The sequence below is a fragment of the Aricia agestis genome, chromosome 15 (assembly GCF_905147365.1).
Source record: "Aricia agestis chromosome 15, ilAriAges1.1, whole genome shotgun sequence".
Classification (NCBI taxonomy): domain Eukaryota; kingdom Metazoa; phylum Arthropoda; class Insecta; order Lepidoptera; family Lycaenidae; genus Aricia; species Aricia agestis.
The window spans coordinates 9799574-9820832 of record NC_056420.1 but is presented as its reverse complement, the minus strand read 5'-3'; the positions used below and the strand labels follow the sequence as shown (position 1 = coordinate 9820832).

At 35.6% G+C, this 21259-nt stretch overlaps 1 protein-coding gene across 1 annotated transcript; it reads left to right on the top strand.

Moving 5' to 3' along the window:
- The first annotated feature begins 2492 nt into the window (after positions 1–2492).
- Positions 2493–14104, top strand: LOC121734378 (E3 ubiquitin-protein ligase ariadne-1). The gene is made up of 10 exons (XM_042124951.1): positions 2493–2834; positions 5276–5428; positions 5721–5789; positions 6537–6623; positions 6925–7053; positions 7868–8038; positions 9381–9577; positions 12257–12446; positions 12967–13193; positions 13898–14104. The coding sequence occupies exons 1-10, from the start codon at positions 2631–2633 to the stop codon at positions 13977–13979; spliced, it is 1509 nt and encodes a 502-aa protein (XP_041980885.1). The 5' UTR covers positions 2493–2630; the 3' UTR covers positions 13980–14104.
- Positions 14105–21259: the final 7155 nt, after the last annotated feature.

Genomic DNA, 21259 nt, shown 5'->3' with positions numbered 1-21259 from the left:
GACGATTTTCAGGCGTGGCGGGCAATGGCGTGGCCTGCAGTGGGTCATCGTGACATTGTGTACTGGTTATATAGGAGACAAGATTTTGCACACGTGTTCCTCTAATAAAGTAGGCATCCACTATAATTGTATTTCACAAAATTCTTACCTAAAAGAGGTTTTATACCTTGAGGTTGTAATAGTATAGGCTCAAGGTTAGTTAGTGGAACCTTATAATTTCTTAGACACAATTACACAATATTTCGTATTAAGTGCCTACAATTACTAACAAATATTGAATTACGAGAACCTATGTATTTTAGAATTTTTCAAAGTTTAGCCTAAAGGAGGGATGAATGTTTTGAAATTTCGCACGCGTGTTTCCCTTAACGATGAAGGCGTCCACTAAGACGATTTACTCAATTCCCAAAACTTTATCACCATTAAAAGGCAGTATACTTTAAAGAATATTAATATCACACATACAAAACCAAAATTTAGGAAAAAAGTTCAAAAACACAGCGTTACTCTTTGACATGCGGCCGAAATTCATGAAAAACATGGTTTTGTATTGCAAACATACATTAGTTTAAGACTTAAAGGGGCTTATTCGAACAGTTACGGGCTAGTCACCAAATTTGCAGTATTTAATGGAGGTTTTACTAAGGATTTACTAAAAAAAAATATGTGAAAACGTACGCTGAATTATAAATACCCACCATTTTTGGGTATTTACCCAATCTACCCGGTAAATACCCAATCTACCCGGTAAATAACCAGGTGGGTAGATTGGGTATTTACCCATCGCCCATCTCTAGTTACCGTACACTTCAATCACTAATATACGTACATCATGAAATATATTACAAAATATAATTTAACCGAACAATTATCTTCATTTTCTTAAACTAAATTGTCACTACTGTTTCTAAGTTTAAATATAATTTAATTTAAATAATTTCCTATATTATATTATTACTCGCAAGCATCATAGATTGTATTAATTACACTCAAATATGTTTATTTAATACACACTTGTACATGCCTGAAACTAATAACCCTCCCTTGCAAGTTGATTAAAAACTAAGGATTAAGGGGAGATGAAAAAACAACACAGAAAATCAAAGGGTTGCGGAATTTTTTTCGCATTTTATATAAACATTCTAAAGGTTTTTTTATAAAGTTTATTTACAATTGACTAAAATATATAGGTGTCATTTTGTTTGACAACTTTTTGCCATCTTGTTGGTAGGGACACGATTCCATTGCTATTAAAATTTGGGACTTCTGATGAAAAAACTTCGACAAGTGGTTTTTAGCAGTCCTCTTGTGATGTCAACCTGACACTGCCTAAGGAATCCTGCAGCGATTGAAACAGGTGGAAATCTGAAGGTGCAAGGTCAGTAACTAAGGACTATACGGCGGATGCATTAACACCTCCCAGTCAAACTCCCGTAACCACACGCCGTTATTTATGTGGCCTTCTTTTTTAATTCTTTTTAGGGTACAAACATTGACATCTGAAAATATGTTCATAAATAAAGTTAGCATTCAATAACAAGGTTGCTTTCAGGTATTTTTTTGTAACGTTAGGGTCTTACCGGTCTAAGAAGAAATGTCATCAGGGAACTGATTTTGTCTTTAAACACTCTTCTTGGAACATAATATCTCATAATTTATTTATGCTTGATATTTTAACTTGCATAACTGAATCCTTTGCATCATTCATGTTACCTGCAAAACAATAAATTCAATTACATGATAAATAATATTGATTTTAATTAATTGTAATTGAAAGTATGAAAATCCTTTACCTGTACTTACCAATGCACTGGGGTATTTCATGTAAACAATCTTGTTTTTGTTTAAAAGTGGCATCCTTTACACTTCTTTTTTGTTCGTAATTACTAATCATAGCTAAAAGCAGTTTTCGTCACGTTTAAATTGGAAAATCACGTAAACGTAAACCACAGAAATATTTTTCACTTTGACACATAAACAACAGATGCTATAGGTGACACTGACGTTATTCGTTAATGACAATGTTACCATAATCAGTTTTGGAATAAAAAGCCAGTCTCATCTTTCGCTAGCCAGACTTTATAAGGCTCTCTCCAGTGTTAGTGTATAGGTAGTACCTCAATGCTAGTAGCAAGCTTTTTATAATTTATACTTCGCTGTACGTTAACGGATAGACGCCTAGACAATATACCGATTACCGTTATTACCGTAGGTACAATAATATTATGTTATGAGAAGATTAATAATGATTTCCGCTTAATGTACAAGTATTTAAAGAAAGTTTGCAGCTTTTCTCGAGAACCGAGCATAAAAAGGGTGATTCTTATATTTCTTAAATCCGTGGTAAAATCCATGAAATAAGGATGAAGTAAATAGCTCATAGAGAAAATAATTTTAAAATGCAACCGTTAAAATCGATTTTTTGAATCGAGTTGCCATCGTACTAATGCGTTTGCTGCAGTTTGCTGAGTGCTGACAACACTACACAAATACGTCACAGGTTTTGGCAGTCCGTGGGTGAACTATTTTCTTCATTGTTGACCTTTCCTAAATCTTAGGTGTAATTAATACAATAATAAGAGTGTATCGCATATTAGGACAATTTAGTATACAGTTTATTTACACCAACAATGGACTCGGAAGATGACACAAAGGATGATGTGGACTCTGGTAACGAATCCAGCGGGGACGATGTCGACTTTGTCATGGACGAGACTCACAGCACAAGGGAACGGCAGACGGAACTCGAGGAGTATCCGTACGAAGTGTTGTCCACTGAGGAAATCGTCCAGCATATGGTCGATTGCATCAAAGAAGTGAACACAGTAGTCGAGGTCAGTAGCTGGTAAACAATCTACTTATCGAATGAGGTTACTCGTCCATGGATTTGCGTCTTTTATTTTATATCGTTAGTCGAGTTCCAAATCCGAATCGACGAGTTTTTTTCATAGAATGGAAATACAAAGTACTTATTAGGTTTCTAGGTCATTGTTGTGATGAACAAAAAGTCAATAAAGGAAAAAGTGTTGTCTATGTGTGTTCCTCAGTTGTATTTCCATTGTGTTGATGTATTTATCTAGATTGATTCACAAAGCCCAGACATTTTACTTGAGAATCTTTTGTGTGCAAAAAACCAAATGAGTCATCACCAACTTAGATGTTTGATAAAAAATGTAAGATAAACTTTATGAGCATCATTACAAAAACAAAAGTAATAAAGTTTCACAACTAGTATATTATGTTCTGATACCACATCCTACCCAAAAATATTTTTCTACTTGACCTACTTCTTAAAAAGGAGGTGCTATTTTATAGCTGTAGCTGTACCTATAAGTAAATAACAAAACTTGAATGTAGGTTTATATATTACATTTGGTAACACTATAAATTCTGTATTAACATTGTCTGATAAACAGATTGCATGCTGTGTACTTGGCCTACATAGTAATATGACCTATAAAAACGGTGCACCTACTAATTCTATATTATTTCTTAACACAAATCTATTGTAGACATTCCAAATGCTAATAAGTCTCAGGGAAAATATTAAAAGACAGCAAAAATGCAACTAGACTTCATTTCACATACAAAATTTAGGATTTTAGGCCATACCTTGTAGTAGGGCGTTCGCTGCGTTGAGCGTGCGCCCGGCGCGGCCACCCGTGTAGCATGCTTGTTTCATATCATCCTATAGAGCAGCGCTGCATTGAGGCGGGTCAGCCTGTACGACGCGCGCGCCCGAGGCAGACAGAGGCGCCGGGCAAATGCTCAACACAGCGAACACCCTTAATTGTAGCAAATTGTTGAATGATTATTATTGACCAAGCTATTTGATAGATAAAAGAAGAGTTACATGTAATGAGAATACAATATGTTGAAAGTTATAAATTTTGTGACTGTAAAGTTTGAGTACTTTAAAGTCACAAAATTTATAACTTTCCTCTGACCCTCGGACAACTGTCTATTAGTTAAATCAGATGTTACTTTGCAGAAATCCATAGCTTAAAATTTATTATATTTTATTATTATTTTTTAGCAATATTTCGCGAAAAAACCTCACCCTGTAAGCATATGAGTGAGTTTACGCATAGGCATGCGTTACAGCACCTCCTTTTTTTCCCACACAGCCTATGCGCTCGCATGCAAGCACCTCCCTAAAAGCAATAATGTTAGCAAATTCATGCAAGGCCTCTCAACACTATGCAAGTTGAAAACCCCGACCTGTAGTGTTAGCACGGCGACCAGCGGAAATGCGAAAGTATGGACAAACTGTGGAAATAAACCTAAGGTGCCGTTCCGATCTTTTTTCGAAAAATTCAATTAAAATGCCACTTTATGACACACTATAGTATATGTCATAATGTAGGATATTATTTGAATTTTTAAAACTATAGTCTGTCATAAAGTGGCTTTTTAATTGAATTATTCGGAACTAAAAAAGATCGGAACGGCACCTTAAGTTTATCTCCACAGTTTGTGACTATAGTCTGTCATAAAGTGGCATTTAAATTGAATTTTTCGGAACGAAAAAAGATCGGAACGGCACCGTAGGTTTATTTCCACAGTTTGTCCATACTTTCGCATTTCCGCTGGTCGCCGTGCTAGCACTACTGGTGGTGTTGGGGCGAAACGCGCATCGAGCCCTTGGCAAATAAGCCCTTTCAAATAATTTCCTTCCGTTTTTTCCACACTTTCCTCTATTTCTTCGCTCCTATTAGTATTAGCGTGATAAAATATAGCTTACCTTCCTTTATTAATGGAAAGCCCATAACACTGAAAGAATTTTTCTAATCGGACCAGTAGTTCCTGAGATTATCGCGTTCAAACAAACAAATAAACCAACTCTTCCCAATTATAATATTAGTATAGATTAACATGGGGCCACTGAATGGGCATATTATATACAATGTGTCCCAACCCCGGTGTCCAATCCTTAAATGTTATGATCTATGGCATATTTTATTGAGGAATTGGCCTTCAAATATTTTTTCTCTAACTTTTGAAAAAAATCTCTGGGTCGCTCACTAATCTGACCAATACTTTATTGCAATTTTGTTTATTGTATATCATCACCATCAACTCAAAAAAATGAAATAAGTATACCAAAAACCTTGAAACAAAAAGATAAAGTTGAGAAGTCAATAATTATAAAACTAAACATTCAACTGCCTACATTCAAGGCAAATAAATGATTATGATTAGAATTTTTTTCCTGGGCTACCTTTTATAGGGTGTCTGAAAAGAATCAGCCTTGCTAAGTTAATTTATGTTTTAGATTCCAGCGACCACAACACGGATACTTTTAAATCATTTCAAATGGGATAAAGAAAAACTTATGGAAAGATTTTATGATGGTGACCAGGATCAGTTGTTTAATGAGGCAAGAGTTATAAATCCATTCAGAAAACCCGTAATACAGAGGCCAAAGGTAAGAATACTTTTCAGAACACAGTTATAGCTATATCTCTAGAACAGTGTTTCTCAACCTGTATGGGGGTCCGCGGTGTCATCTCTGGACCACAAGGGGTCTGTGAAAACTGTGTTTGATTTTGTAGGGGTCTGTGGCTGAAAAGGTTAGGAAATACTGCCACTCTAAAATTTTAAACTTGATAATCTTATTATGTTTTTGCTACTGGCGTGTCTATCATTTTTACGCTGTTTATTTATCTACATAGATGAAATATTTATAAAAATCATTGAATTTCATACTTGAATTTTAGTTGCCAAGAAGAATATCGACATCTGGAACTGAAGAATGTGAAATATGTTTCTCTGTTTTACCTTCATCAGTAAGTATATATTTGTGTATATTTATTAATTATTATTATATATTGGTAGAATTAGGGCCTGTTTCACCACTTCCTGATAAGGCTATCCACCAATTAACTTCTGTTAAGTTAAGTATGGAGAATCTGTCAAAAAAGTTGTGAATAGCCTATTAGGCATTTTATCAGCACATAATAATGTGGTTCTTGGTGGATAGGTGGACAAACAGCCTTAAGAATGATTTTCAATCTTTACTCTAGAGATATTATAATAGCATAATGTGATGTAGCATATGCTCAAAAAATGTCAGCATGATGTGATGTGGCATATGCTTAAAAAATGTCACTTAAGTTAAATTCAGCGTCCAGGCAACAATAGCCTAAATATTGTTCTTGTATATTGTAATTCTTATATGTTATTATTTGTTATATTACAAGGTTCAAACACTTACGGATTTTGTCGCGGAGCACTTTTATTAATCCCGACGTTTCGGCTACTTTACAGTGGCCGTGGTTACGGGTGGACTGTGGACCACCGTGTGTAATATAATGAGTGATACTCGTGAAAACCTAAGAAATCATTGTTATTATTTGTCTAAAAATCTGAACTATAAGCTTTATTTCAATAAAGTTCTATCCTAAGTAATGGCTCTTAACAGAAGATTAATCATTTATATATCTATCTTATTCATTGTAAAACATTCTTATAAAGTCATGGGACAGACAGATAGAACGAAGAACTTGTTGTGCTAATCAAACATTATGTTTTAGATAATGACTGGTTTGGAATGCGGACACAGGTTCTGTACACAGTGCTGGTGTGAATATTTAACAACAAAAATTATGGAGGAGGGCTTAGTAAGTATTTCTTTGTTTTTTTTAAAGTTTGTAGCAATATTGTCTAAAATTTCTAAGAAATCTGTAAGTACAGCATCATCATAAAAGTGCTCCACAACTGATCAATGTGGTTCACTCTTAACTAAGCTAAAAAAATCGTTTAAAACAAATAAGGTTTTAAAATTGACTAAATCTCTGATAGACAAACTATCAGTGTGTCTGTTTTTCTGTGGCATCATAGCATAAACGGCTGGAGCGCTTTTTCGAGTTAGAAATAGAGGGTTTATTTGTAATTTTCTTAATTTAACATTATTATTTTCAGGGACAAACGATAGCGTGCGCGGCGCACGCGTGCGACATATTGGTCGACGACGCGACGGTGATGCGTCTCGTGCGCGACGCCCGCGTGAAGCTCAAGTACCAGCACATCATCACTAACAGCTTCGTCGAGGTGAGGATACTTCAAATACGTCAAATTGTACGTCAGGATATAAAGTGAATCAATCCCCTACCCTCTCCTATTTCCTTCCCTACCCTCCCTTATTACCCTATTCCCTCTTAAAAGGCCGGCAACGCACCTGCAGCTCTTCTGATGCTTTTTTATTTTATTTTAATTACTAAGGGTCAATTTATACTAGTGCAGAGTCGAAGCGCATCGAAGCGTGGGATTATACGTGGGAGAGCCATGCTTCGGCAAGAATGGGCCGGCTCGACCGGAGAAATACCACGTTCTCACAGAAAACCGGCGTGAAACAGCGCTTGCGCTGTGTTTCGCCGAGTGAGTGAGTTTACCGGAGGCCCAATCCCCTATCCCTTCCCTACCCTCCCCTATTCTCTTTCCTTCCCATCCCTACCCTCCCCTATTACCCTATTCCCTCTTGAAAGGTCGGCAACGCACCTTCAGCTCTCCTGATACTGCGAGTGTCCATGGGCGACGGAAGTTGCTTTCCATCAGGTGACCCGTTTGCTCGTTTGCCCCTTTATTTAATAAAAAAAAAAAAAAAAAAAAACGAATTACCAAAACTGAACATTACAAATTCAACCTTAACTTCAGAGCGTTTTTAAAAGACGCGCGCATTCTAGCGAATTCGCGCGCGACCAACGCTGATTGGTCTCGCAGAAGTAATGTGTGTGTTATGCTCTGGAGTTAAGGTTGAATTTGTTATGTTCAGATTTTTGGCAATTCGCTTTGATGCGCTTCGACTCCGCGCTAGTATATATTGACCGTAAATTAATTAAGTAAACTATTATTCTTCCTATTCCAGTGCAATCGTCTGCTCCGGTGGTGTCCGTCCCCGGACTGCAACAACGCGGTGAAAGTCGCGTACGTGGAGGCAGCGCCGGTGACGTGCCGGTGTACGCACACCTTCTGCTTCGCCTGCGGGGAGAACTGGCACGATCCCGTCAGATGCTGCCTGCTGAGGAAGTGGATTAAGGTGAGGCCCTTTATCTGTAGATCTGCGGAGCTAAAATGGTCACATTTAGCAATTCCTCTCAATCAATTCAACAAATTAATTGTCAAAACTGACAATTAATGTCAAATTATTACGAATTACTATAGTTTGTGCGTTTTAAGATGATATGGAAGACAGTTTTCATGTTCCTTGCTACGGGTTTTTTTACAAGAAAACAAAAAAAAATCAAAATATAAAAATTATATTCCATCTACAAAAACAAATGTTTCCTACAATTGTAAATGAATAAAAATGAAAAGTTGCTAAATGCTAACTTATTAATAAAAATTATAAATATTAACTGTGAAATAGGAGTATAATATCATTGTTACGTAAACATTTGAAAAATGTCATATCGATGAAACGGAACTTATGTCAATAGAGATTGACGCGGTTGAATCGAAATCAAATCGATAAAAAAGGGCGGCCATCTTATATCGCCGGCACCACTGAAATGTCAGTACGAAATCGATAATTTCGATTGCAATTCCTTTACGAAGTGATTCAATATTTTCAAACTATCAATTAATTTTTGTTAGGTAACTTCCCTACTATTGTCAATTATAATGTGTCACGAATATCATCATAAAACGCACAAACTATAGACATGAATTGCAAGCAGAATTGCATTTTGCGATTCTAAAAAAAATTAATCATATCATGATTCATATTATGATTCTCCAAGGTGACCATTTTAGCCATTTTTTTTTGAGTTGGTTTGGTACTAAAATATATGGGTACTTTTTATCATGTTATATAACTCATATTTGTCCAGAAGTCCTTTATGACAATATTGAAATTTCCGGTATCGATAATAATTGGTCAGCAAAATGTAGTCCGTATTATTAGGATCTCGCAATTTTTTTAAATAGTAGAAAATTTTTTGTTTGATTGTTTAGGAACCCTTGGTGTAGATTAGTAATACTTATTTAATAAATAATGATACCTCTCTACATTCCTTATTTCCCTTTTCGTAAGCAGGTAGAGATTGAGTTTTATGTGCAGATGTTTTGCAGTCTTAAATCCTTACCGACACCAACACCCTATCTGACTGAATTTCGTGAATTCGGCGGATCAAGGTTACTTACTTTATCCTGGTATCTACAGTCTAGGTATCCCAACATTTATTCAAGTTAGGTATAACAATTAAATTTCCTAGTTAATTTTAGACACGTAGAGGCTTATCATAAGTAGATATCTAGATAGCCCAAAATATAATCACGCTAGGTTTTTTTTACCATATATTTCAATAGGTTTAATATACCTAGTTGATTTACTGAGCTTAGAAGAATTAAGTATATAATTAAGTTTATTTAACTTCCAGAAATGCGACGACGACTCGGAAACGTCAAACTGGATAGCGGCGAACACGAAGGAATGTCCCAAGTGCAACGTGACCATCGAGAAGGATGGCGGGTGCAACCACATGGTGTGCAAGAACCAGAACTGCAAGGCAGACTTCTGCTGGGTCTGCCTGGGACCCTGGGAGCCGCATGGCAGCAGCTGGTATAACTGTAACAGGTATATAATATACTGACTATTTAGTTCATATTAGGGTGATGATTGAAGGAAGGGAACTGCCAAAACTCTATAACACATAATGAAACACTAGTTATTTGACCGAGCTTTGCTCGGTATTCGATAAAACACGAATAAAATGACATTTTCTAAAAATAATTCTTAGCTAAATCGATTTATCGCCCCCGAAACCCCCTATATAGTAAATTTCATGAAAATCGTTGGAGCCGATTCCGAGATTCCAAATATATATATACACTTAAACAAGAATTGCTCGTTTAACCCTTAACCACCTGTCATACGTCTCACAGACCCCGCTGATATTATTTTTGTTAATATTTTTGCGCCGGAGTGTTGTATCGACTCGTTGGCTTTTGTACCTTTTTCCTGCGCCCCTAGCTATCGCCCAACGGCTCGACGACGTTAGGCATGCATGCATTTATCTTATAAAGACTTGCGGGGGTCTAAGAGACCCCTGTCAGGAGGTTACGTAAGTTTTTTCGACTGTAATTTTTTTATTGTTTTGGAAATAATGGCTCTTAATTAAGTTCTTATTGAGCGTTGGTTGGACCAAGGCCTGACAAATGATGAAAACATACCAAACGACGAATGCAGCGATGTGGAGCCGGTCAAAATTAATCATATTGTATTGGAAGATATAGTTCATAGTGGAGCGTCTGATTCCGAATGCGAAGAGCCAACTGCAGTGCAAAGAAGCTATACATCACAAAGTTACATTCCTTCGGAAAGTGACCAAGAGTTTTCATTTGAGGATGATGTACCAATTAGCGGAAATTCGATCTAGACCTAGGAAGAATGCTTATTTAGCCAAAAATCACTTTAGTTGGTCATCTGCCCTGCCTGAAATTGCATTCTAGTGAACTTATCTGTGCAGCTACATAGACAAAAGGTTAAAAGCAGTTACATGTTTATGGAGAAACTGGCTAAACAATTTACGAGATCGCTTAGGGCACATTGTGAAAGCAATGTGAAACTGTAACATGATATGAAGAATCCTTCAGATTAACTCGACCCTCCAGCAGATATCCCATGCTGCAGCACTGATGAAGAGTGATTGGCAATTCATAAAAACTGTTCCACTTAAAAAAACATAAAACACAACACATGCGTTTTGAATGCCAAGCTCCTATTTGCCTCGAATGCTCAGACAAGATCTGTCTTCACGGCCATAAAAAGCTGTAAGTTTGGATTTTTTAGAATTAGTAACTATAATGAGTTTTATTATTTTTTTAAAAGTTACTTGTCAATTTAATTAAATAAAAAACGTAAGAATAATTTCCTATCAATTAAATATTTTTTTTTAGAAATTATTTTCTGAAAGTGTTAGTCAGTAAGCCAAAAACACGAGATTGTACAAAATATGCTGTATTATTTGAAAAATGTTGTTGATATTCAAGTTTTTATTTTTTAAACAAAGAGCTTAATAGTGCCTAAATATAATTTTTTAAATTAATATTTGCCTCCCCCTTTTTATTTATAGTTATCGTATGTTTTATAGCCGGGGTCCCACAGACGTATGGCAGGTTATATGTGCTAGGTGGTTAAGGGTTAAAGATATAAGATTCGTGGTTTTATGTTTGTTCTAATGTAGCGCCCGAAGTAATGCTCCATTTATAATGAATCAGGTGTCAAATATGTTAATAGATTAGCGATAATAGCTAATCTATCAATTTTGGTAATGGAGTTATAGTTTTTGCACCTTTACAGCTTAGATTACTTAATAATGTGTTTCTGATATCGCTGTAATTACAAATACTTAAGGGGGCGACCAATCCAAAAAACCTTCTCTCTTCACACTCACGCCCGTCTTTCATATGCCAGGTGAAAAAGGACGACGCGGATTCATCGCCAAGTTAGCGGGCAGTTATAGGTATTCTTTTTTTAAAGGATATCTATTAAGTTATTAAAAAATATGTAACATAATCCCTGCCTTATCTATAATGTAATTATACTAAAAAGTTTCAAGATTTATTTTAATGTATTACTCGAATACCAGCAGTTTAACGTGTTAATTATAGGTGATTTAGAAGCAACTTCGCAATTTTTTATATCGAGAAAATTGTATGCTATCGTGTTTTTGAGTCACTAGTTTTAGTCTTGAAGTTTGCTGAATCTTAATTTAACATTCAGTTTTTCATTAATATTGATGTTACAAACGATAATTTGATATAATACTCGCCCTCAAAACTACAAAAAATTACATTTCAGATGGGCCTTTATGCAACCAATGATTTTTTTATTCTTTGGGAACCGTTGCGCGCGAGTCTCGTTACCACTTGGCCGATTTTCTAAATACTACTATTACAATTTTTATAACCACTACTAGCTGTCCCGGCAAATGTTGTTTTGCCGTATAAAGTCGTTCGATTTTCGCCCGTATTATTTTATTGAAGTGACTAAATAAGTATGTCACCATGGCAACGTCCATCGCTATCCGGTCGCAGAAACTATTATTTATTCAACAAAATATGCACTTATCAATATAAAAAGTAGATGTTGTCCGATTCTCAACCTTAGCCGATATGCTCGCTAAGATGAATCACGAAAATCGGTCCAGCCGTTTCCCTCTGAAACGGCTCAACCGATTTTCGTGATGTTCAACACGCACCCCGTGACACGAGAATTTTATATATTAGAATTACTTTCAATTTTCTATTTCAGATACGACGAGGACGAGGCGAAAGCGGCCCGCGACGCGCAGGAGCGGTCCCGCGCGGCGCTGCAGCGGTACCTGTTCTACTGTAACCGCTACATGAACCACATGCAGTCGTTGCGGTTCGAGTCCAAGCTCTACGCCTCCGTCAAGGAGAAGATGGAGGAGATGCAGCAGCACAACATGAGCTGGATCGAGGTAAATAGCAAAGTAACACGTATATTTTTTAGATAAATATACGCTTCTAACTGCCGCACTCAGCGACGAAAACTAATGACTTAATTCTAATTAAATGAAGACTTTGACATAAGCCTCTTCATTAAATTGAAGTTTAATCATCGTTAAATGTCTCTGAGTACGGCATTTAGTTAAATAGTGAAAACATTGTCTAATGTCTAACATAGCAAACAGTTGTATAATTTGCTAACAAAATAGAGATACTTTAACGTCATGTAATCGTGTTTCGTAACGCATAAAGCTATGTAGATCTGTCTGAAAAGTTGTAAAATTGCTCCAGCAACGTCTTGCAACGGTGGCGTTTTACGTACTCTTAACATTGCTCATTGTTAACGTTGCATAGTAATTAGTACGCAACAATGACAAAATGTTGTGTCCCTTTGTTGCGTTATAATATTAGAATACACTTGTTCTAATATGGATCCAGATCTACATGACCCATTTGTCCTTGACGTATTTAACACCAACTTTCTATTCGCAGGTCCAATTCCTCAAGAAGGCAGTGGACATCCTATGCCAGTGCCGCCAGACGCTAATGTACACGTACGTGTTTGCGTACTATCTCCGCAAGAACAACCAGAGCGTCATATTCGAGGACAACCAACGTGACCTCGAGTCGGCGACCGAGACTCTGTCTGAGTACCTAGAGCGGGATATCACTAGTGAGAACTTGGCTGATATCAAGCAGAAGGTGCAGGATAAGTACAGGTGAGAAAGAGATAGAGATAAATTTCTATCTCTCTAAGCGGACCCCTAGACGATCAATTTTATTGTCCAATATCACTGTACAATATTATGTAACAATTTATTTGACAATAATATTAAAGGCAGGCGCGTTCAACATCAACCCTGGATGATCAATAATATTGGACAATACGTGATATTGCACAATAAAATTAATCGTCTAGGGGCCGACTAACAGCCGCAGTCAGAGACATTTAATTACTTAACTTTGACGTAATGAAGGTTGACAGTAAATGTATGGAGTTTGTGTCAAAATCTTTATTAAATTAAAGTTATCCTAAAATGTCTCTAAACGCGGCCATTCATAATATTTTTTTATGTTATACGCTTCTTGAGGTAATGTTACAAAAAAATCTAGAAGACATGTTAACATGGTATCTAAGTTTAATGATGTATGTCTAAATAATTTATTTAATAGGAATCAAATGCTATTCGGTTAGGACCTTTGCGTGACAGTGATAAAATTAATGAGGGTTTTTGATATTCCATTTGCCACCAGGTGCCGCTATGTAGCTTTAGGGTCTATGTCACGATATAGCTATCATGTGTCACGATAATGTGCCTAGTTGACACGATAGACCCTAAGGCTACATAGCGGCACCTGCCGGCAAATTAGAGTTTTTAATTATAGATATATGATTGTTACAAAAAATGTCTCTGCTTTGTAGGTACTGCGACAGCCGGCGCAAAGTACTACTGGAGCACGTGCACGAAGGCTACGAGAAGGACTGCTGGGACTACACAGAGTAATCCTCCCTCTTTGTCACACACACACAACACTCGTGTACAGCTATCTCTCTCTCATACGCACCCGCACACTAGCCGGGCTTAACAACGGAAATGGTATTAAATACTCGTTCGAACGTGTCCACATATGAGTATGTTTTTATTTTAGTGTCCCCCCCGAGACGGGACGTAGGGAAATTTAGTTTTAAACTGCCTTAGTTTGTAAAAATTTGTGTAACAATATCGGTACCCCCGCTTCGTTATAGTTGTCACTTTAGAAGACTAAAAACGTAAAAATATTGGTAAATTTTTAGTTTGAAACATTAAAAAGGCCCACTGCTTTAGATTCTGTCCATAGATTTACTAATTAGGTCTTAAATATTGCTAGTCAAGACCGGACCATCTTTTCGTACTGTATGTACGAAGAGGGGTATTTTACGATTAGAAGTAAAGAAATGTAGCGATTGTTTTGGTTTTCTGGTGTATTTGCAAGCTTCTACTGTGGTGCCAAAACGATTATATTTTTTTTGTTCGTTTGTTATATTTATATACCCCTATCATTTTATTTTTGAATAAAACCGAGACTTAAAAAAAAAACTTAAAAAATTCTATATTTAAATTTAAACTTTGCATGTTTTAAAGTTTTAATCAGTAAGGTCATATTTCAATTTATTAAGTCACTACAACAATTTTAAAATACACATACTATAAAGCTGTGATTTCTTCCGAGTTTTTTGACGTCTTCATAGAAGAATAACTCAAGAGTGGTTACGCGAATATTGCTGTAAATAATATATTAGCGGTATTATAGTATAGACGCACGTTTGGATATATACGGATTGGAAAGAATTTAATATTCTGTATTCCCTTGTAAAGCGACGAACAATTTTGTTTAAATAATATTGTATTGCTATCGTATTTTACCCGTCGAAGTTTTTTTTGTCCTTAAATTTTATCAGCCTGTCGAATTGACGTATTTACCAATTATTAATTATTAAGATTAACCTAAAGTAATATTAAAATTTTATTAATTCAAATACTACTTACCTTTACTGGACTATAATTTTGTAATAAAAGTAAAACATCACAAAAAAATAAAATAAAAAAATAAAGCATCCCCCCACATTAGAGTAGGCTATCTTTTACTCCCAACTTGATTGTGTAACTTGGCGGTTAATAATATGGCGTCATATTCGAGAATGTTTTAAAATGGCGGTTTTATGTTTACTTACATATAAATTACATTTTTAACTCGAAACTTCAGTATGTAACTTGGCGGTTTATAACATGGCGTCATGTTCGAGAATGTTTTAAAATGTTGGTTTTATGTTTAATAGATTGCGTTAATTTAAAATCCAGATCTCTGATGATAGTTTGATAGATTTGAGTTGACTGTAACTTGATGTAAGATGGTTAGTATTGTTTTGTATTTTAGTTGTTTGTATGTGAAGTACAGTATGTTTCATAAAACAAATTATGATAATGATGATGAATCTAATTATGAATTTTATGTATGCACCTTGAATTCCCGTTTATTTCGTTATTTGATAACACATTGTACTTCACAGCGATTGAAGTAGGTTTCGTCGTGTAGCTAGTGTGGTGTAGTAGCCTGTAGGCGACACTACATTATAGTCGAGTTTCATCCAAATCGGTCAATTCGCTTCAAGTAATTCGCTTTCATCTTTTTTTTTATTACATTTCAAATAGTGGCACAATACTAAATAACATATTTTATCGTAAGTGAAACGAAAAAAAAAATATTTTTTACCAAAAATCCTATTTTTGTTATTAGAGTACGATATCGACTAACGATAAGCTAGTTCATGGTAATGTTTTAATTCTGTGATCGATTTTATTTTAATGCCTCAAAGGATCGTTGGAAAATTCTAGCTGGACTAACGCTTTCACGAGGACAAAAGTCTTTCTCTTTTACTCATATTACGTCTAAAGAATATGCGTTACTTAACTAATAACTTTGGTAATATTAGCCCTGAAATTGTTAAGTTTGTTACAGTACAATTATTAAAACAGTAGAACATCGTCATACAAACGGGTCGTGATTGGTTTATTTGTGTGCGTGCGTACGGTGCGGCCGAGAATGTGCGTGCATGTACGCCGCTCACGTACACATTCAAGCGATCTTGGCGCATTTGTACCTACTGTTATTTTGTCCTCGTAAAATCGTTCTTTGTGTGATTCCATTCATGTACTAACATGTTATTGTGAAATTCTAAATGCGTAATTTTACTAGTTTGTCAGCTTGTATATTCGATAGCTACATATCTGTCGGAGGCGGGCCAGGGGCTCGTCTGTCGCCAGTGTTCGAACCGCTGGATCAAGTTTGCGGGACTGTACATATTATGATGCTGTATAAATATTTATATGGATAACATGTTCACGATAATTCTTATGTATTTTATTTTGACGAGCATCCCGTACGTGTCCCAGAGACACGATAATTGTCTTAATGGTAAGACGAAAATAAATAGTAACATCTACGAATGTATGTTATTTATTTCCCTTATACGAGGCCCAGTTGCGCCACTTTGGGTAAAAGTTGAACCTTGGTTAAATATGTTCCCCGTTAAATAACAAAAAAGGTAGGCAAAATTTCAACACATGATTAACACTTACTCAGATTGGGTCAAGTGGAAGCAAGACATATTATTATTATAATTTAATATTTCTTTAGTTAGCGTTTCTAAAGGTCTTTCAATAGGGAGAAAATTTGATACAGGCGTAAGCATACTTTCTCTTTTACTCGCGTACGAAAACATTGCTACGTTTTTACGCCTACTTGTGAAAATAAGTTAGCGCTATATTCGGGTGTGAGTGAAAGAGACAAGTAACCATAAATAATTATAAATGCCTCAATATTTCTATCTATTCAATTACCAAATTTTACAAATCTGCATAACTATCTTATTACACTTTGCGGCGTGCTCAGGACCACCAAACCACCGATATTCTTACTGGTAAGGTAAAAGCACTAATGGCAGACGCTTTAAGGAAACATAAAACATTTGAATGTTATAAAATATATATTTATGAAAATAAAGGATTGCTTACTTCTTCCATGTCTTCAGTAACTCTTACAAAACAAAACTATTATAATTATTCTCTGACAAATCAATTAAAAAATATATTATTGGTCTTTTTGTAGACTTAGTCATAACAACTAATAGATGACATCACAGAAAACGAATATCACTAATAGTAGACACCAATATGAACTAATAGTTGACATAGAACATTACATTACATTTTAAAATTTTCCTATTATAAGGTATTTATTTGCCGTTTTTCAAAAGATTTCATTTACTTCATCATAGTAACTACATGCATATGGAATATTATCCACGTTGTCTCCAGATCCCTTCTTCCATGCTAAAACTAACTTTCCTTTTATTTTTATTTTTCAGATATTTTTTCCAAGCAAATTTATTTTCAGTCTTTAGTCTCCATGCTTCTCTTGCCTCTTCGCCTTTCTTCTTTCTTTTCTCAGCTCTCCTTTTTTTCTTTTTACTGTTAAAAAACTAAAGCAATCGATTTTTAGATCAGTACAAGGTCTAATATGTCCATTTTTAGGTACAGTAGTTTTCATTTGTTAGTTTGTTAATAGAATTATATTTTCAGAGAATAGTGGTGATATTTGCAGTAGAATAAACTACAAAATAACTTTAGTATGTATTGCAAAACTAAAAGATGAGATCCATGTCATCTATTAGGTTTTTTACATTTTCAAGAACTAATAGTAGACACCCTTTATATTGTTAGGGAAAATGGATAAAAATCATAAATAAACATTAATTAGTGTATACAACATGGCCATTAATCCAATGAAATCAATAGAAATTACAAAAAATCAAATAAATGTATTCAAAAGTTACGTGCAATATTTCGCCTTCCTTAAGGCGGGGATTAATCTCAATCCAAAACGATAACTTTGCACACAACCAAAGACCAAGCGTATACGCATCGCAATAAGATTTATTTTAGCTTAGCATAAAACTAAAGTCACTCGAGCGGATTTTCTCTATTTTTCATATTTTTTTTAAATATCTTTGGAAATAAACATTAAGAAACAAAATTGTTCGGTTAAAGAATTTTTAATATAGATTTACTAACAATTTATTCAAATAAAATGTATAATTATCCTAGTTAATACTTATATTTCGAGGAAATAGATTTTTATCGGAGATAAGTTTGTAAATTAATTACAGCCAAAGTATTAAGTTTTATTAAAATGTTTATGGTTTAAGGTATTTTAAATGTTGTGCTTTATACCTCATATTTTTTAAAACTTCGTTATTATATTGGAACTAGGTAAACCGGAAGTCGCGAAATAACAAATTGGGGTTTATCCTCGCCTTAACCTATTTGCTAAGAAATTGCCGAGCGCGTGTTGACGCGGTCACATTATTTACGAAAACTGATCCCATTTCAAAATTTTGTTCCCGAAGGCGTCCCTAATATATTTTTTCACATCAACAGATAGCTTGAGAAGCTTATAAAATTTATAGTGTTGAGAAATAATTAAAGTAATTCTTATTTTAATGGTATTTTTGTCGTAAGTGTCATCTATTAGTTCCGAGTCTACCATTAGTGCTTTTACCTTAATATTGTTCTTTGCGCGTGAGAGTAATGGCTTGTTTACACGTATTAAGTTGATAAGTAGTTAACTAAATTTTAACTTAAGTTATTAATTGCATGTGAACACAAAATTTTGTAGCAAGTAGCAAGTTAAAATTTAGTTAAGTACTTACTAAACAATATAATTAGAATTACGTTTGGACAGGCACTTATTAAAAATTAAGTCACTTTAAGTTAAAATGTTGACTACTTATCAACTTAATACATGTAAACCAGCCTTAAGGTTATATTAATAATAACTATAATTCCGAGGATAATGCGGGTTCGTCCGCTCCTTAGCCAGCGATTTCTCGGAGCTCGTGCGCTAATATAATATGCTAGGCCAGCCATACTCAAAGTGTGCTCCGCGGAGCCCTGGGGCAAAGGCCTTGTAGATACTCCGCGAGCACAATTGTTTTTAAAAATAGCATCTGCTACTTTTTTTTTTCTTATAATGGCACTTCGGCTATAACCATTGCCAGTGTCGAGTATAATATTATGGCGGGAAAACAATATTCTTTAATACAATTTTTTCTATATTATCGTCAGGTCAGTCAGGTCTAAAGTCTAGTCATAGTCTAAGTATAAAGTCAATACAGCCAAGAAGTCAAGTCGGTCGATTCAGTAAAGTGGTAGAGCTTTACTGAAACTTTCGATGGAGTTTTGGAGGGAACACAAAAGAGCACGTTTCTGGTTATTACATCACTTTCCCACACTTGTGCACGATAATGAATATCTAATGGTTAATATCCTACCAATATTACACATTAAAAACCCAGATAACACAATTTTAGGAAAATAATATAAAAACACAACATCACCATTTCACATTCCCGGCAAAACTGCATCTGTCACTTGGATGGTGGCCCTGTTAGGACAAAATACAGTAACCTGTAAGGGAGCGAACTCACGGATCGGTTTTTTCCCGCGCCCGCGCAAATGAGCGGTTTTAGTTCAGAACTCACGAAACCGCTGATTTGTGCGGGCCCGCAGCCGCGGCGGGTGCGGAAAAAACCGCGTCGTGATTTCGCTCCCTAGTACGGCTACTGCGATCGCCCGCTAAACTATCGCAGAGCACGCGGGCGCAAACCGCCGAGGCTGCGGGCGACTGCCGCCCGCCGGTGCAGCGGGAGCCGCAAACAACCGCGCCCGCCGCGGGCGAAAAACGCGCCGTGAGTTTTGCTTTCGTTTTTTTACATAAAAAACTGGATTCTACGAAGAATGCAACCGCGGCGGGCGCGGGAAAAAACCGCGCCGTGAGTTCTTAGCCTAACACGTCAACTTGCAAAAAATGAGTTTAAAACTTTTTAGCTCAAAGCACGTCTTAGGGGACAGCGAAATTTTGGTCCAAAAGTTTTGTGGGTTCAATCAATACAAAGCTTACATCAAGTAGATTAATTTAGACTATATTGTTACAAAACGATGTAACCCGGGTTGCATTGTTTTATGCGATAAAACAGGGTCGATGGAAACGATTAATTTAGACACAAAACATTCTTTGTTGGGGGTCCGTCAAAAATGTTACTTCTTAAAAAGGAGCCTCTTAAGAAGTGACATTTTTGCCGGACCAACCAAAAAAATAATTTAGAACTGCTGCGCTGGCTACCGAGAATTCTGGTAAATTAAATGTATCTAAAGAAATTCTCTTGCACTGAACGTAGTTTATATCCAGAATAATAAATGATTTTTTCTGCAACAGGGACGCTTTGGAGCCCTCGCCTGCCAGCAAATCTTAACAGATCGATTTTGATAGAGGTACTCGTCCTTAACTTACGTTTACACCTTTTTGTTGATAAAAAGAAACACTGTGTTTCATAAATAAATATACAATTAAAGTTATACAATGTTTTGTAGTAACAAAACATTGTATTACGCAGTGTATAAACTCAGTGTAAGTCTTTTTATTATGAGGGGTATGATGTTGATACGAGTAGAGTTATAGTACGGAAAATTCTTAGAGTATTATTACCTATGTGTTATTAGAATTGTGTGAAGATGCTGTATTATTTTTGGTAGTAAAGAGCAAAGGACCTAATTGGTATACCTAAAGTTGGAAATTTTGGAAAAAACCGCATTTCGGTATTTCCTATTTATATTTTGATGTACCATCGAGGAAGTTGATTCCTATGCAATTGACAGACCAACGTTATTTGGTCGAATATGTCAATTCAATGTTAATTGTGATCTGTCAGCTGGGTTTGACGTAACGCAACCAAACTACTTAGGTCCCCGATTTGCATAGGAATTAACTTCTCTGATAGTACATACTACATACTATCGATTAGCACATGTTTCATCTCTTGCCGCCAAAATGATTTTTCCTTCATACTAAAATGTCCCATGCTCTCGGAAGTAATTTAAGAGCATGGGACATTTTAAAAGTAAACTTAAAAGTAATTTCTTAAAAAAACATTTTTTTTCGTAACTACTTTGTGTATTTACAGTTGTTCAACAGCGTTTGCAACATTTAAAATTTGCTAGCAAAGTACAGCCCCTAGCGAAGTATTAAAAATATAGAATACTTACTTAAAGTGAAGCCGCAAGGTGTTTAGACCATAAAGTTAATATACCTATCGGAATTAGCGGAATAGTGAAACAAAGAGCTGAGCAAGCGAGATGTCACTATCAATAACACTGCGTGGTAGAAAGAGATGAGTGATTTGAAGTAG

Bases quoted from the DNA above. Each gene is read 5' to 3' on its own strand.
- LOC121734378 (XM_042124951.1), top strand. From the start codon at position 2,631: ATGGACTCGGAAGATGACACAAAGGATGATGTGGACTCTGGTAACGAA. The intron at 5,790-6,536 runs GTAAGTATATAT...ATTATGTTTTAG, and splicing joins TCTCTGTTTTACCTTCATCA to ATAATGACTGGTTTGGAATG. The intron at 7,054-7,867 runs GTGAGGATACTT...TTCCTATTCCAG, and splicing joins TCACTAACAGCTTCGTCGAG to TGCAATCGTCTGCTCCGGTG.